Below are 15288 nucleotides of genomic sequence, written 5' to 3'. Positions count from 1 at the left end.
TCCATGATGGATTTCCCAACCATAAAAAAAAAAAAAAAAAAAAAAAAAGGTTAGGTTGGGGTGCATGTCAGTCGCCTCCTCGTGGCGCACCCTGGGCAACGGGGCCGGCTTGAGCTTGCTCGCCGGCCACGGCTAAGACTGACGCGGAGGGCATGCCACGGGTCGCTCCCGGTCTTTCTCTGTTTTCAGAGTGGACTGTGTGCGCGGCCCCGTGGTAACGAAGGAGTGTATATATATTTTAAGTATGTAGTAATAATAAGTTTATTTTAGGTGTATAGTCTTTTGTATAGTGTTTTCTTTTATTGTGTACCCGAATCCTAAGTGGCGACGCAGCGCGATGGGATGCATGGCCGGAGGGTATTCCGGTCATGACTGCGTCTCGCCGGCAGCCCCGGCAACTTTTTTAAAATATGAGTGCTTCTAACAATAATAATTCTCCAGGAGGGTGTCACTCCCTCTCCGACCCGCTTCACGGGTCGGACCGTCCCGCATCGAAATCTGGAGGGGACAAAGATGCACTAGATCTTTTTCACGATGACCATTTGGCGAGCATAAAGGATATAGAGATGGAGAGTGTGGGAGTAGATTTAGGTGTAAATAGTAGTTTAAGTTGTACAAAGGAGGTGGAAGTGCAAGCCCCAATGGCGCGCAAAATACAGACGCAGGAAACTGCACAGAAAATCCCAGTGGTGAGACTGGAACGACTCTCCGAGTCGGGCCCGTCTCCCACACAAACCGGACGAGACACGCGAAGGAAAGGGGAGAAGCGGTCCCGCACGGCGGACAGCTTCTCGGGCTCCGAGAGCGATGCGAGCGCGCATTTTAGCGACGCAGAACTCTCGGAGTCGTCAGTGAGTAGGTGGTTGAAACCCTCAAGTAAGAGAGGGCGTGGCAGACCACCTACTCACGGGATGTATGTCGGACTCGGCAATTCGCAAGCCGAGCTCAGCTCACAAAAAGAGCGAGATCGCCGCTTCCAAGACGAGGATGCGCTGGCCGCATACACCGAAGCGGCCAAGGCGGCGATCGACGAAAGGGCGGCCCGCTTAAGGAATCGCGCGCCATCCGTAACCAACGAGGAGATACCAAAGACGTCCGCCGCTTTAGACGCCAAGGTCCAGCAGGCGCTAGACGTGGTGCTCCAGGTTGCCGACAAATCGGGCAACCTGAAGGGCACCTTCGTCAGGGCTCTGAAGACTGCCGCTGACTCCATAAAAGGTGCAGTTGCGGATCTCAGAGCCCTGACCATGTCCGAGGAGGTGGCCCGCCTCGAAGTTGCTAACGCTCAACTATCGGGCCAGCTGGCCGAACTACGCAGAGAAGTGGCCCAGATGCGACAGACACCCGCGCAACCGAAAGACACAAACGAACTGAAGAAGATTATGGAAGAAGCGTTGAGGTGCAGCCGGGAGCAGTTCAGTACCATGCTGAACGCCCGGATGGAGGGCATAGAGCGGCGCCTCCTTCCGGAGCCTCGGCTGCGACCTCCGCTGGCCGCAGACCGCAAAGCGGCGCAGAATGCAGCCGCATCTGCGAGAGTGACAACACCAGCTGAGCCGACGACGACAACATCTAGTAACGTCGCTAATAGCGTTGGAAGCACCACAGTCACCCAGCGCAAGAAGAAGACAAAACGCCCCACTATGGCTGCCCAGGAGGCGGCAGCGGCTGCGGCGAAGAAAGCTGCCCCCGCGCCAACTCCGAAGCCGGGCAGTTCTAGTGTGTCTTGGGCTACTGTTGTTCGGCAGACGCCGAACAAGCCACCCAAGAAGGCGGCAGGACCGTCCACAAAACCGGCGAAGGCAGGGACACCGAAGACCGTCCCTGCTAAAGAGAAGAAAAGGGCTCGCAAAAGACTTCGCCCTCCGCGCACCGCGGTTATCACCATGACGCTGAAACCCGGTGCCACGGAGAAGGGTCTCAGCTACGAGACTGTCCTGGCGCAAGCAAAGAGCCGCATCAAGCTAAATGATGTCGGCTTGACTGCTGTGCGCTTCAGGACAGCGGCCACGGGGGCAAGGATTCTCGAGGTCCCTCCGGGCACGAGCGACGCGGAGAAGGCGGCGGATGCCCTGGCTGACAGGCTCCGTGAGGTCCTAAGCCCGGACGAAGTCCAGATCCATCGACCGACGAAATGTGTCGAGTTGAGAGTCAAGGATCTGGACGACTCCGTGACGGTGGAGGAGGTGGTCGCTGCGGTGGCCGGAGAGGGGGGCTGTGCCGCTGGGGCAATCAGGCCGGGCACCATCGTCTGGGGACCGCGCGGCTCTGGTTCCCTCTGGCTGAGCTGTCCCATAACAGCCGCCAAAAAAGTCGTAGAAGTCGGCCGCATCAGGGTGGGGTGGGTCTCGGCGCGGGTTACGTTGCTCGAGCCGAGGCCGCTCCGCTGCTTCAGGTGCCTGGAGGGGGGCCATATGGGGGCCAAATGTGATAGGGGAGTCGACCGCAGCCGTCTGTGCTTCCGCTGCGGCCTCCCCGATCACAGAGCGCGTGACTGCACCGCCGCTGAGGCAAAGTGTGCTATATGCTCAGCGGCCGGCAAGCCGGCGGCGCATGCCGTTGGCAGCAAAGGGTGCCCGGGCAGCAGAGCTCGCCCTGCCCCTAGGAAAGGAGGAGCGGTGGCGAAAGGTCCCGTTGCCGTGTCCCAACGGCCCGCGGAGGAGCCCATGGAGACAGCTCCGTAATGGCCCTACGCTGTCTCCAGGCAAACATCAACCACTCTGCCAGAGCTCAGGACCTTCTAGTCCAGAGCATGGCAGAGTGGCAAATCGACGTGGCGGTGGTATCGGAGCCCTACGTCGTTCATTTACGGGACGACTGGGTCTCCGACCACGAAGGAGTGGTGGCCGTCGTCGCCCCTACCGTTGCTGGTTCCCCTGCTATCGAAGGGGTAGCCAGGGGCAGAGGGTTCGTGGTCGCTGTGATCGGGGGTACGGCGATCGTCGGCGTTTACGCCTCGCCCAATCGGAGTCTCGCGGAGTTTGAACAGCTGCTCGTCGAGGTCGGGGCTCTGATTGGGCAAGCATCGCCTAACCCGGTGCTAGTTGCGGGGGACTTCAACGCCAAATCTACGGCTTGGGGTTCCCCTGCGACAGACGCCAGAGGCGAAGCGCTGGAAGAGTGGGCAGTCTCGCTCGGTCTCGCGGTGATCAACAGCGGGTCGGAGAGCACGTGCGTGCGGCAGCAGGGCGAGTCGATCGTGGACGTTACGTTCGCGTCCATCGCCCTAGCCCGCCGTGTTCGAGAGTGGAGGGTGGAGACGGCCGTGGAGACTCTGTCGGATCATCGTTACATCCGGTTCGATGTCTCCGCGGTCCCAGTCGCCCGGCCCGCTGTTGAGCGGCCAGAAGGTCCGCGGTGGAGCCTGGGTCGTCTCGATAGCCAGTTGGCAAAAGAGGCGGCCATCGTGGAGGCCTGGTGCGCCGGTTCCGATCCGGTGGCCGAGGTCGACCGAGAGGCTGACCAGCTCGGCGTAGCCCTGTTCCGCATTTGCGATGTGGCGATGCCGAGAGTGAAGCCTCAGGCTCCACGTCGCCGCGTGTATTGGTGGCGGCCAGAACTCCGACATCTGCGGAGAGCCTGCGTTGCGGCCCGCCGCCAGTATGCTAGATCCAGGAGACGACGTGTGCGCGACCACAGCCTGGAGGCGGCCCTTTACACCGCCTACAGGGATGCCTGCGACGCCCTGAAGAAGGCCATAGCCCAAGCAAAAGAGGCTGCTTGGCAGGAATGGCTCGCGTCGTTGGACAGAGATCCGTGGGGAAGACCGTACCGGGTCGTGAGACAAAAACTCCGACCCTGGACTCCCCCGCTCTCTAGCACCCTCCAGCCGCACGTTCTGGAGAGAGTATTGAGTGTGCTCTTTCCTGAGCGCGGCGAGTTTGTCCCGCCGTCGATGGCCCCACTACGGCCCAGAAGTGACGAACGAGACCTGGCACCCCCGGTTACCGAGGCGGAACTGTGCGCGGCCGTCCACAAGCTTCGCTCAAAAAGGACAGCCCCCGGGCCTGACGGGATACCGGGACGCGCCCTGTCGATCGCATTGGATGCCTTGGGTGATAGCGTTCGCCAGCTCTTCTCCGCATGCCTGGCTCAAGGTAGGTTTCCGCATAGGTGGAAAACGGGTAAGCTCGTACTCATCCGCAAGGAGGGACGGGCCCCCGATCAGCCGTCGGCCTACCGCCCAATCGTGCTGCTCGACGAGGTGAGCAAGCTCTTCGAGCGTGTGCTCGCCGTCCGCCTAGTCGACAGCATGGAGCCGGGCCTCAACGAGCGGCAGTATGGCTTCCGCCCCGGCCGCTCGACGCTGGACGCGATCGCCAGGGTCAGGGACATGGCAGAGGAGGAGGTGACGCAGGGTGGAGTTTTGTTGGCTGTCTCGTTGGACATAGCCAACGCCTTCAACTCTCTGCCCTGGGAGGTCATTCTGGAGGCTCTGCACTACCACAATGTGCCGGGCTACCTCCGACGAACCATCGCCGATTACTTTTCGGGCAGGGCGGTGGTATTCCCGACACAAGACGGTTTCGGAAGGAGGGTCATGACTTGCGGTGTTCCACAGGGCTCTGTACTGGGTCCTCTCCTGTGGAACATCGGGTATGACTGGGTGCTGCGTGGGGCCACCCTGCGGGGGGTCAGCGTCACATGTTACGCTGACGACACCCTCGTGTCGGCCCGCGGCAGTACCCACCGGGAGGCGGCTTACCTCGCCACAGCCGGCGTCGCACATGTGGTCCACCGCATCCGTGCCCTGGGCCTCGAGGTGGCCTTGCACAAGTCCGAGGCCCTTGCTTTTCATGGTCCTCGGAACGCGCCACCTCCGAGCATGGTGTTGACGGTCGGCGGAACTTCCATCCCCATCGGGTCGACGATGAAGTACCTGGGACTCGTCCTCGATGGCAGGTGGAAGTTCGAGGAGCACTTCCGGCGCTTGGCCCCGAGACTGGTGGCTGCAGCCGGAGCGCTTGGGCGGATTCTGCCCAACGTAGGTGGACCAGGGAGTTCGTGCAGGCGTCTGTACTCCGGCGTGGTGCGCTCCATGGCACTCTACGGTGCGCCAATATGGGCGGACGCTCAGAGCGCTCGCAACGTCGCCTCTCTGCGACGTCCGCAGCGGGCGATGGCGCTCAGGGCGGCTCGGGCGTATCGGACGGTGTCATACACCGCGGCCGGCTTGCTGTCCGGAAGCCCGCCATGGGACCTCGAGGCCGAGATCAACTCGAGCGTCTACTGGCGGGTCAAGGCGGCAAGAGCAGGCGGGAACACACCCCAAGTCCAGCGGTGGAGGGAGGAAGCCCGACATCGCCTCCTGGAGAGGTGGAGGGAACGGCTGCGAGTTCCGGATGCCGGCGGGGATCTCGTGGCGGCCATTCGGCCTGTTCTGAGAGAGTGGGTCGAGTGCAAACACGGTCCACTCTCATACCACCTGACGCAGCTCCTGACCGGCCACGGGTGTTTTGGTAAATACCTGTGTGATGTGGTCGGCAGAGAGCCTGCACCGACGTGCCTCCACTGTGGCAACGAAGCCGTGGACACGGCCGAGCACACGCGCGCAGAGTGCCCAGCCTGGGCGGAGCCTCGCGCAGCCTTGTCCACGGCCATCGGATTAGACGTGTCGCTTCCGGCCCTCATCAGAAAGATGGTCGCGAGTGAAGAGGCGTGGGCGGCATTACGCACCTTCAGCGAGGTCGTAATGTCCGCCAAGGAGAAGGCGGAGCGACAGCGGGAGGACGATCCCAACTCCCTCCCGCTGCGCCGACGGAGACCCGGTCGGCGGCGCCGCGACCATCTTGGCCGGTTACCTTGATTTGACACAGCGGCGGCGGACCTTTACATCCGCCGCCGCACAACCCGGACGTGACACAGTGCTATCGGCAGCGGACCTTTACATCTGCTGCCGCATGGCCCTGTTTTTGAATTGACGCAACGTAGTCGGCAGCGGAACTTTACATCCGCTGCCTTCGCCCAGCCTCCAGTGGCGGACTCGGGGGAGTCCGTCACGGTTCTGACGGAGGCGGAGACGGAAGCGTGCCGCAACATCCTGGCACGCTCTCGAGATGAGTCGCCCATTTACAGCGACGACCGCTGGCAGGGCCGCGGTGGTGAGCCACGTGCGTTCCCGTAGCCCTGCCGCCTTGCGGTGAAGGCGGAAATCCTAGGAGGTTTTAGTGGGTAGGACGGGGCCTTCTGCCCCGGGAGTCCCACATATCCGTCCCGGTCCCCCCTTTCGACCGGGCGGAATGCGTAAATGCATTTCCTCCTAGTAAAACAAAAAAAAAAAAAAAAAAAAAAAAAAAAAAGGTTAGGTTAGGTTAGGTTAGGTTAGGTTAGGTTAGGTTAGGTTAGGTTAGGTTAGGTTAGGTTAGGTTGGGGTGCATGTCAGTCGCCTCCTCGTGGCGCACCCTGGGCAACGGGGCCGGCTTGAGCTTGCTCGCCGGCCGCGGCTAAGACTGACGCGGAGGAAGGCCGCGGGGTCGCTCCTAGTTCTTCTCCGATTGGTGGCGGAGTGGACTATGTGAGCGGCCTCGCTGGCAATTAGCGGAGGAGTATATATATGTAATATATGTATACATGTAAATATTGTATTATTTGTAAATATTGTATTATTTGTAAGTATTGTAAATATTTATATATAGAGCGGAGGGCTCGTTACGAGCACTGAAGGAGGAGTGGTGGTCCACCATCTGATGCGTGGTGGTCCACCGTTTATAGGTGTGGAGATACACCGGTGGTCGGCGGCGGAGCCTGTCATCTTATCCGCCGCCACCAGGGCGTCAGCATTGTTGGCGCTCAGCCTCCAGTGGCGGACTCGGGGGAGTCCGTCACGTTTACTGGACGGAGGCAACGGAGGAAGGCGCGCCCTTGGGCGCGCATTCAAAGATTTGACCGCCTCACGGCGGTCGCCGCGGGGGGGCCGCGGAAGTATGCTTTAGCGTTCCCGTAGCCCCTCCATCACGCGGTACGGTGGAAACCCGAGGAGGTTTTAGTGGGTAGGACAGGGCCTTCTGCCCTGGCACGGGGCCCTTATGGCCCCGGTCGAGTCCCACATACCCGTCCCGGTCCCCCGGCCGGGCGGGAGGCGTAAATGCCTTTCCTCCTCGTAAAACAAAAAAAAAAAAAAAAAAAAAAAAAAAAAGGTTAGGTTAGGTTAGGTTAGGTTAGGTTAGGTTAGGTTAGGTTAGGTTAGGTTAGGTTAGGTTAGGTTAGGTTAGGTTAGGTTAGGTTAGGTTAGGTTAGGTTAGGTTAGGTTAGGTTAGGTTAGGTTAGGTTAGGTTAGGTTAGGTTAGGTTAGGTTAGGTTAGGTTAGGTTAGGTTAGGTTAGGTTAGGTTAGGTTAGGTTAGGTTGGGGTGCATGTCAGTCGCCTCCTCGTGGCGCACCCTGGGCAACGGGGCCGGCTTGAGCTTGCTCGCCGGCCGCGGCTAAGACTGACGCGGAGGAAGGCCGCGGGGTCGCTCCTAGTTCTTCTCCGATTGGTGGCGGAGTGGACTATGTGAGCGGCCTCGCTGGCAATTAGCGGAGGAGTATATATATGTAATATATGTATACATGTAAATATTGTATTATTTGTAAATATTGTATTATTTGTAAGTATTGTAAATATTTATATATAGAGCGGAGGGCTCGTTACGAGCACTGAAGGAGGAGTGGTGGTCCACCATCTGATGCGTGGTGGTCCACCGTTTATAGGTGTGGAGATACACCGGTGGTCGGCGGCGGAGCCTGTCATCTTATCCGCCGCCACCAGGGCGTCAGCATTGTTGGCGCCCAGCCTCCAGTGGCGGACTCGGGGGAGTCCGTCACGTTTACTGGACGGAGGCAACGGAGGAAGGCGCGCCCTTGGGCGCGCATTCAAAGATTTGACCGCCTCACGGCGGTCGCCGCGGGGGGGCCGCGGAAGTATGCTTTAGCGTTCCCGTAGCCCCTCCATCACGCGGTACGGTGGAAACCCGAGGAGGTTTTAGTGGGTAGGACAGGGCCTTCTGCCCTGGCACGGGGCCCTTATGGCCCCGGTCGAGTCCCACATACCCGTCCCGGTCCCCCGGCCGGGCGGGAGGCGTAAATGCCTTTCCTCCTCGTAAAACAAAAAAAAAAAAAAAAAAAAAAAAAAAAAAAAAAAAAAAAAAAAAAAAAAAAAAAAAAAAAAAAAAAAAAAAAAAAAAAAAAAAAAGGTTAGGTTAGGTTAGGTTAGGTTAGGTTAGGTTAGGTTAGGTTAGGTTAGGTTAGGTTGGGGTGCATGTCAGTCGCCTCCTCGTGGCGCACCCTGGGCAACGGGGCCGGCTTGAGCTTGCTCGCCGGCCGCGGCTAAGACTGACGCGGAGGAAGGCCGCGAGGTCGCTCCTAGTACTTAGATTGGTGGCGGAGTGGACTGTGTGAGCGGCCTCGCTGGCATAGCGGAGGAGTGTACAATATGTACAATATGTATTATATGTATTTATGTAAATATTGTAAATAGTTGTGTAAATGTGAATATAGCGGAGGGCTCGTTATGAGCGTTGAAGGAGGGGTGGTCCACCATAGGCACGTGGTGGACCGCCGTCTTAGGTGTGGAGATACACCGATGGTCGGCGGCGGAGCCTGTCATCTTATCCGCCGCCACCAGGGCGTCAGCGTTGTTGGCGCCCAGCCTCCAGTGGCGGACTCGGGGGAGTCCGTCACGTTTACGGGACGGAGGCAACGGAGGAAGGCGCGCCCTTAGGCGTGCGTTCAATGATTTGACCGCCCTACGGCGGTCGCCGCGGGGGGGCCGCGGAAGTATGCTTTAGCGTTCCCGTAGCCCCTCCATCACGCGGTACGGTGGAAACCCGAGGAGGTTTTAGTGGGTAGGACAGGGCCTTCTGCCCTGGCACGGGGCCCTTATGGCCCCGGTCGAGTCCCACATACCCGTCCCGGTCCCCCGGCCGGGCGGGAGGCGTAAATGCCTTTCCTCCTCGTAAAACAAAAAAAAAAAAAAAAAAAAGGTTAGGTTAGGTTAGGTTAGGTTAGGTTAGGTTAGGTTAGGTTAGGTTAGGTTAGGTTACGGTGCGCCAATATGGGCGGACGCTCTGAGCAATCGCGTCAACGTCGCCTCGCTGCGACGTCCGCAGCGGGCGATGGCGCTCAGGGCGGCTCGGGCGTACCGGACGGTGTCATACACCGCGGCCGGCTTGCTGTCCGGAAGCCCGCCATGGGACCTCGAGGCCGAGATCAACTCGAGCGTCTACTGGCGGGTCAAGGCGGCAAGAGCAGGCGGGAACACACCCCAAGTCCAGCGGTGGAGGGAGGAAGCCCGACATCGCCTCCTGGAGAGGTGGAGGGAACGGCTGCGAGTTCCGGATGCCGGTGGGGATCTCGTGGCGGCCATACGACCTGTTTTGAGAGAGTGGGTCGAGCGCAAACACGGCCCACTCTCCTACCACCTGACGCAGCTCCTGACCGGCCACGGGTGTTTTAGTAAATACCTGTGTGACGTGGTCGGCAGAGAGCCTGCACCGACGTGCCACCACTGTGGCAACGAAGCCGTGGACACGGCCGAGCACACGCGCGCAGAGTGCCCAGCCTGGGCGGAGCCTCGCGCAGCCTTGTCCACGGTCATCGGATTAGACGTGTCGCTTCCGGCCCTCATCAGAAAGATGGTCGCGAGTGAAGAGGCGTGGGCGGCATTACGCACCTTCAGCGAGGTCGTAATGTCCGCCAAGGAGAAGGCGGAGCGACAGCGGGAGGACGATCCCAACTCCCTCCCGCTGCGCCGACGGAGACCCGGTCGGCGGCGCCGCGACCATCTTGGCCGGTTACCTTGATTTGACACAGCGGCGGCGGACCTTTACATCCGCCGCCGCACAACCCGGACGTGACACAGTGCTATCGGCAGCGGACCTTTACATCTGCTGCCGCATGGCCCTGTTTTTGAATTGACGCAACGTAGTCGGCAGCGGAACTTTACATCCGCTGCCTTCGCCCAGCCTCCAGTGGCGGACTCGGGGGAGTCCGTCACGGTTCTGACGGAGGCGGAGACGGAAGCGTGCCGCAACATCCTGGCACGCTCTCGAGATGAGTCGCCCATTTACAGCGACGACCGCTGGCAGGGCCGCGGTGGTGAGCCACGTGCGTTCCCGTAGCCCTGCCGCCTTGCGGTGAAGGCGGAAATCCTAGGAGGTTTTAGTGGGTAGGACGGGGCCTTCTGCCCCGGGAGTCCCACATATCCGTCCCGGTCCCCCTTTAGGTTAGGTTAGGTTAGGTTAGGTTAGGTTAGGTTGGGGTGCATGTCAGTCGCCTCCTCGTGGCGCACCCTGGGCAACGGGGCCGGCTTGTGTGCTCGCCGGCCGCGGCTAAGACTGACGCGGAGGAAGGCCGCGAGGTCGCTCCTAGTACTTCTCCGAGCGCAGCGGAGTGGACTATGTGAGCGGCCCCGCTGGCATAGCGGAGGAGTGTACTATATGTACAATATGTATTATATGTATTTATGTAAATATTGTAAATAGTTGTGTAAATGTCAATATATATATATGTATATAGAACGGAGGGCTCTTTATGAGCGTCGAAGGAGGAGTGGTGGTCCACCATCTGATGCGTGGTGGTCCACCGTGTGGTGTGGAGATACACCGATGGTCGGCGGCGGAGCCTGTCATCTTATCCGCCGCCACCAGGGCGTCAGCATTGTTGGCGCCCAGCCTCCAGTGGCGGACTCGGGGGAGTCCGTCACGTTTACTGGACGGAGGCAACGGAGGAAGGCGCGCCCTTGGGCGCGCATTCAACGATTTGACCGCCTCACGGCGGTCGCCGCGGGGGGGCCGCGGAAGTATGCTCTAGCGTTCCCGTAGCCCCTCCATCACGCGGTACGGTGGAAACCCGAGGAGGTTTTAGTGGGTAGGACAGGGCCTTCTGCCCTGGCACGGGGCCCTTATGGCCCCGGTCGAGTCCCACATACCCGTCCCGGTCCCCCGGCCGGGCGGGAGGCGTAAATGCCTTTCCTCCTCGTAAAACAAAAAAAAAAAAAAAAAAAAAAAAAAAAAAAAAAAAAAAAAAAGGTTAGGTTAGGTTAGGTTAGGTTAGGTTAGGTTAGGTTAGGTTAGGTTAGGTTCTGGAGGGTGGACACGCGGGGGCACGGTGCACCGCGGAGGTTGACCGCAGCCAACTCTGTTACCGCTGCGGTCAGCCCGGTCATAAGGCTGGCTCCTGCTCTGCCAAGACGCCGCACTGCGTTATATGTGCGGCGTCTGGAAAGCCAGCCGACCACAAGATCGGGTCGAAGGCCTGTGCGAGACCTACCGCCACAACCACGGCGAGGACACTACCGGCTCATCCGCCGAAGAAGAACACAAAGAAGAAGGCAACCAGCTCCTCGCAGCCGGTTCGACCACCGGCTGCGGCACAAGAACAGCCGAGGACTGGGGAGGAGGCGACGGCCATGGACACTCAGTAATGGCTCTACGTCGTCTCCTCCAAGCCAATATCAACCACTGCGCCAGGGCTCAGGATCTCTTGCTCCAGAGCATGGCGCAGTGGTCGATCGATTTGACCGCCGTCGCCGAGCCGTACTTCGTGCCGCCCAGGGATGACTGGGTGTGCGACGATAACCGCTCGGTGGCGTTGATCAGAAGGTCCGCCGCTGACACGCTTCCCTTCGAGGCTGTAACTCGAGGGCGGGGCTATGTCGCGGCAGTCTGGGGTGACATCATGGTCGTGGGGGTATATTTCGCCCCCAGCCTTTCTCTCGCCGATCTCGAGAGTGTCACCCTGGAGTTGGCCACGGTTGTCCGTCGTGGCTGTTCTCGCCCCGTGATCGTCCTGGGGGACTTCAACGCCAAGTCTACGGCTTGGGGTTCCCCGTCTACGGACGCGCGGGGCGAGCTAGTGGAGGAGTGGGCGGTCGAGCTGGGCCTGCTTCTCCTGAATCGGGGTTCGGTGCAGACGTGCGTGCGGCAGCGGGGTGGGTCTATAGTGGACCTCACGTTCGCTAGCCCCGCTCTCGCGCGCAACGTCCTCGACTGGCACGTCGTCGGGGACGTCGAGACGCTATCCGACCATCGGTACATTCGGTTTAGCGTCTCTGCCCGAACTTCGATTCGGCCGATCCAAGCGGCAGGTCGGCACGGAGACGGTCCGCGATGGGCGCTGAAGCGGCTGGACAGGGAGGCTCTCCTGGAGGCCTCGATCGTCAAGGCCTGGCTGGATTCGCCAGACAGGCCTGCCGACATCGACGACGAGGCGGAGTGGTTCCGGGAGAGCATGTCGCAAATCTGCGACGCTGGCATGCCCCGAGTCCGGCCGTTGTCAGCTAGGCGCCAAGTGTACTGGTGGGCGCAGTCGATTGCGCAGTTGCGCAACGAATGCACGCAGATGCGACGCCAGTACGCGAGGTGCCGACGACGGAGGAGAGGCCGCCGCCCCTTTACAGCGGCGGCCGAAGAAGCGCAGGAGAGTGAAGAGGCGGAACTGTACGCTAGCTACAGGGAGGCGAAGAGCGCACTCCAGTTGGCCATCGTCAGAGCCAAAGCCCAGGCCAACGACGAGCTGGTGGAGACTCTGGACCTAGATCCGTGGGGACGCCCTTACCTGATGGTGAGGGGCAAGATGCGCCAGTCGGCTCCCCCGCTGTCCCGGAGTCTCCAGCCGCAGCTGCTGGAGGAGGTGGTGGGTGCTCTGTTTCCATCTAGACCGGAGCACACACCACCGGCTATGGTTCCGCCTCACAGTGACGCGGAAGAGGGTGAAGACGACGTGCCCGCCGTCACCCGGGAAGAGCTCAGAGGGGCGGTGGCTCGCATCAGGAACACCGCCCCTGGACCCGACGGCATTCCAGGCCGTGCGTGGGTCCTCGCCCTGAGAGAACTCGGGCCACGTCTCTCAGGGCTGCTGAGCGCATGCTTGGAGCGAGGCCAGTTTCCAAGCCGGTGGAAGACCGGGAAGCTGGTCTTGCTCAAGAAGGAGGGACGACCCGCAGACTCGCCATCTGCGTACCGACCGATCGTGTTGCTGGACGAGGTGTGTAAGATCTTCGAGCGTGTCATCGCCAGTCGCCTCGTTCAGCACATGACCAGGGTGGGGCCGGATTTGGCGGAGAACCAATTCGGCTTCCGCCAGGGGCGTTCGACGGTCGACGCGATCATGCGCGTGAAGGCCCTCGCGGAGGAGGCAGTCGCCCGGGGTGAGGTGGTCTTGGCGGTGTCGCTCGACATCGCCAACGCTTTCAACACCTTGCCCTGGAGTACCATCCGTGAAGCACTCCGGTACCACGGAGTGCCGCGCTACCTCCAACGCGTGGTCGCGGCGTACCTGTCGGACCGAGCGGTCGAGTACCCGAGTCGAGAGAGGTGGGGTCGTCGAGAGACGTCGTGCGGCGTTCCACAGGGTTCCGTTTTGGGTCCACTCCTGTGGAACGTGGGGTACGACTGGGCCCTGCGCGGTGCGTTCATCCACGGCGTCGGCGTCATTTGTTACGCCGACGACACGCTGGTTACAGCACGTGGAAAGACGTACCGGCAGGCGGCCATACGCGCGACGGCTGGTGTCGCGCATGCCGTGGGAAGGATCCGGCGGCTGGGCTTGGAGGTGGCATTGCACAAGTCGGAAGCCCTGTGTTTTCACGGGCCGAGGACGAAGCCGCCTCCCGGGTCCAGCATCATGGTAGGAGGGGTGTCCATCGCTGTCGAGTCGACGATGAAGTACCTAGGACTCGTCCTCGACAGTAGGTGGAACTTCGAGCCGCACTTTACACGGCTCGCCCCCCGGTTGTTGGGCGCCGCTTCAGCGCTCTCGCGCTTGCTGCCCAATCTGGGGGGACCCAACTCCTCATGCAGGAGGCTCTACATGGGGGTCGTACGGTCGATGGCGTTATACGCCGCGCCAGTGTGGGCGGATGCCCTGACGGCCCGCAACGTCGCCGCGCTGAGAAGGCCACAGCGCGCGATGGCCGTCAGGATGATAAGGGGATACCGTACGATCTCCTTCGAGGCAGCGAGCCTCCTAGCCGGATCGCCGCCCTGGGACCTCGAGGCTAAGCTCCTCGCGTCGCTCTATTGGTGGCGCGCGGAGGCGGTCGAACGGGGTGAGCGCCTGGTGCCTCGACAGATCGAGACACGCAGGGCAGAGCTCCGCCAGGTCTCAGTGGCGGAGTGGGAGACGCGCTTGGCGCGACCCACGGCAGGGCAAGCCGTCGCTATTGCGGCGGTGAGGCCCGTCCTGAAGGAGTGGCTCACCAGGAGCCACGGCGCCCTCAGCTTCCGGCTGACGCAGGTGCTTACTGGACACGGGTGCTTCGGTAGGTACCTGTGTCGCATAGGTCGGGAGCCGACGTCCCAGTGCCACCATTGTGGCGATGGTCGCGACGATACGGCGTTGCACACGTTGGCGGAGTGCCCAGCATGGGCTGAGCAGCGCCGTGACCTCGTCGCGGCCGTCGGTGTCGCTGCGGGAAACCTCTCGCTTCCGGCCGTCGTCTCCACGATGGTACGGAGCGAGGCAGGGTGGAGCGCCGTCGCCACCTTCTGCGAGGAAGTGATGCTCGCAAAGGAGGCGGCGGAAAGGGAGAGAGAGGCTGCCTCCTCTCTCCCCTCCCGCAGCAGACGAACTGGGCGTCGCAGGGTGGTCGCCGACTTACGACCACCCTAGGGCGTGGCCTGCGGACGGCAGACTCGGGGCGTCTCGCCGTCCGACCAGCAACAGGCCTCGAGGCGGCGGCGTCGTGTTCCGCACGCGCGCCTCGTTGTGGAGTCCTGCGGCCGGGTGGACAGCCGCAGTGATTGACGGGGCGCGCCTGACTCTTTACATCAGGCGCGCCAACGCCCGTCGGAGGGGTGCGACGAATGCTTCGGCGATACCCGCCCCTCCGACTCATGGGCACGTGGAGGACACGGGTTGGGTTTTAGTCAGTAGGAGTCTGACAGTACCCTTCGCTCTTCCCCCAGAGCGGAGGGTCTCCATGATGGATTTCCCAACCATAAAAAAAAAAAAAAAAAAAGGTTAGGTTAGGTTAGGTTAGGTTAGGTTGGGGTGCATGTCAGTCGCCTCCTCGTGGCGCACCCTGGGCAACGGGGCCGGCTTGTGTGCTCGCCGGCCGCGGCTAAGACTGACGCGGAGGAAGGCCGCGAGGTCGCTCCTAGTACTTCTCCGAGCGCAGCGGAGTGGACTATGTGAGCGGCCCCGCTGGCATAGCGGAGGAGTGTACTATATGTACAATATGTATTATATGTATTTATGTAAATATTGTAAATAGTTGTGTAAATGTCAATATATATATATGTATATAGAACGGAGGGCTCTTTATGAGCGTCGAAGGAGGAGTGGTGGTCCACCATCTGATGCGTGGTGGT

General features: G+C 60.7%; 1 protein-coding gene across 1 annotated transcript; it reads left to right on the top strand.

Annotated features, from left to right (window-relative positions):
- Positions 1-410: 410 nt before the first annotated feature.
- LOC124539602 lies at positions 411-2684 on the top strand. The gene has a single exon (XM_047116897.1). The coding sequence runs from the start codon at positions 411-413 to the stop codon at positions 2682-2684; it is 2274 nt and encodes a 757-aa protein (XP_046972853.1).
- The last annotated feature ends 12604 nt before the right edge of the window (positions 2685-15288 follow it).

This window comes from Vanessa cardui, chromosome 23 (assembly GCF_905220365.1).
Source record: "Vanessa cardui chromosome 23, ilVanCard2.1, whole genome shotgun sequence".
In the NCBI taxonomy this organism is placed as follows: Eukaryota; Metazoa; Arthropoda; class Insecta; order Lepidoptera; family Nymphalidae; genus Vanessa; species Vanessa cardui.
This window is presented reverse-complemented; position numbering and strand designations above follow the sequence as displayed.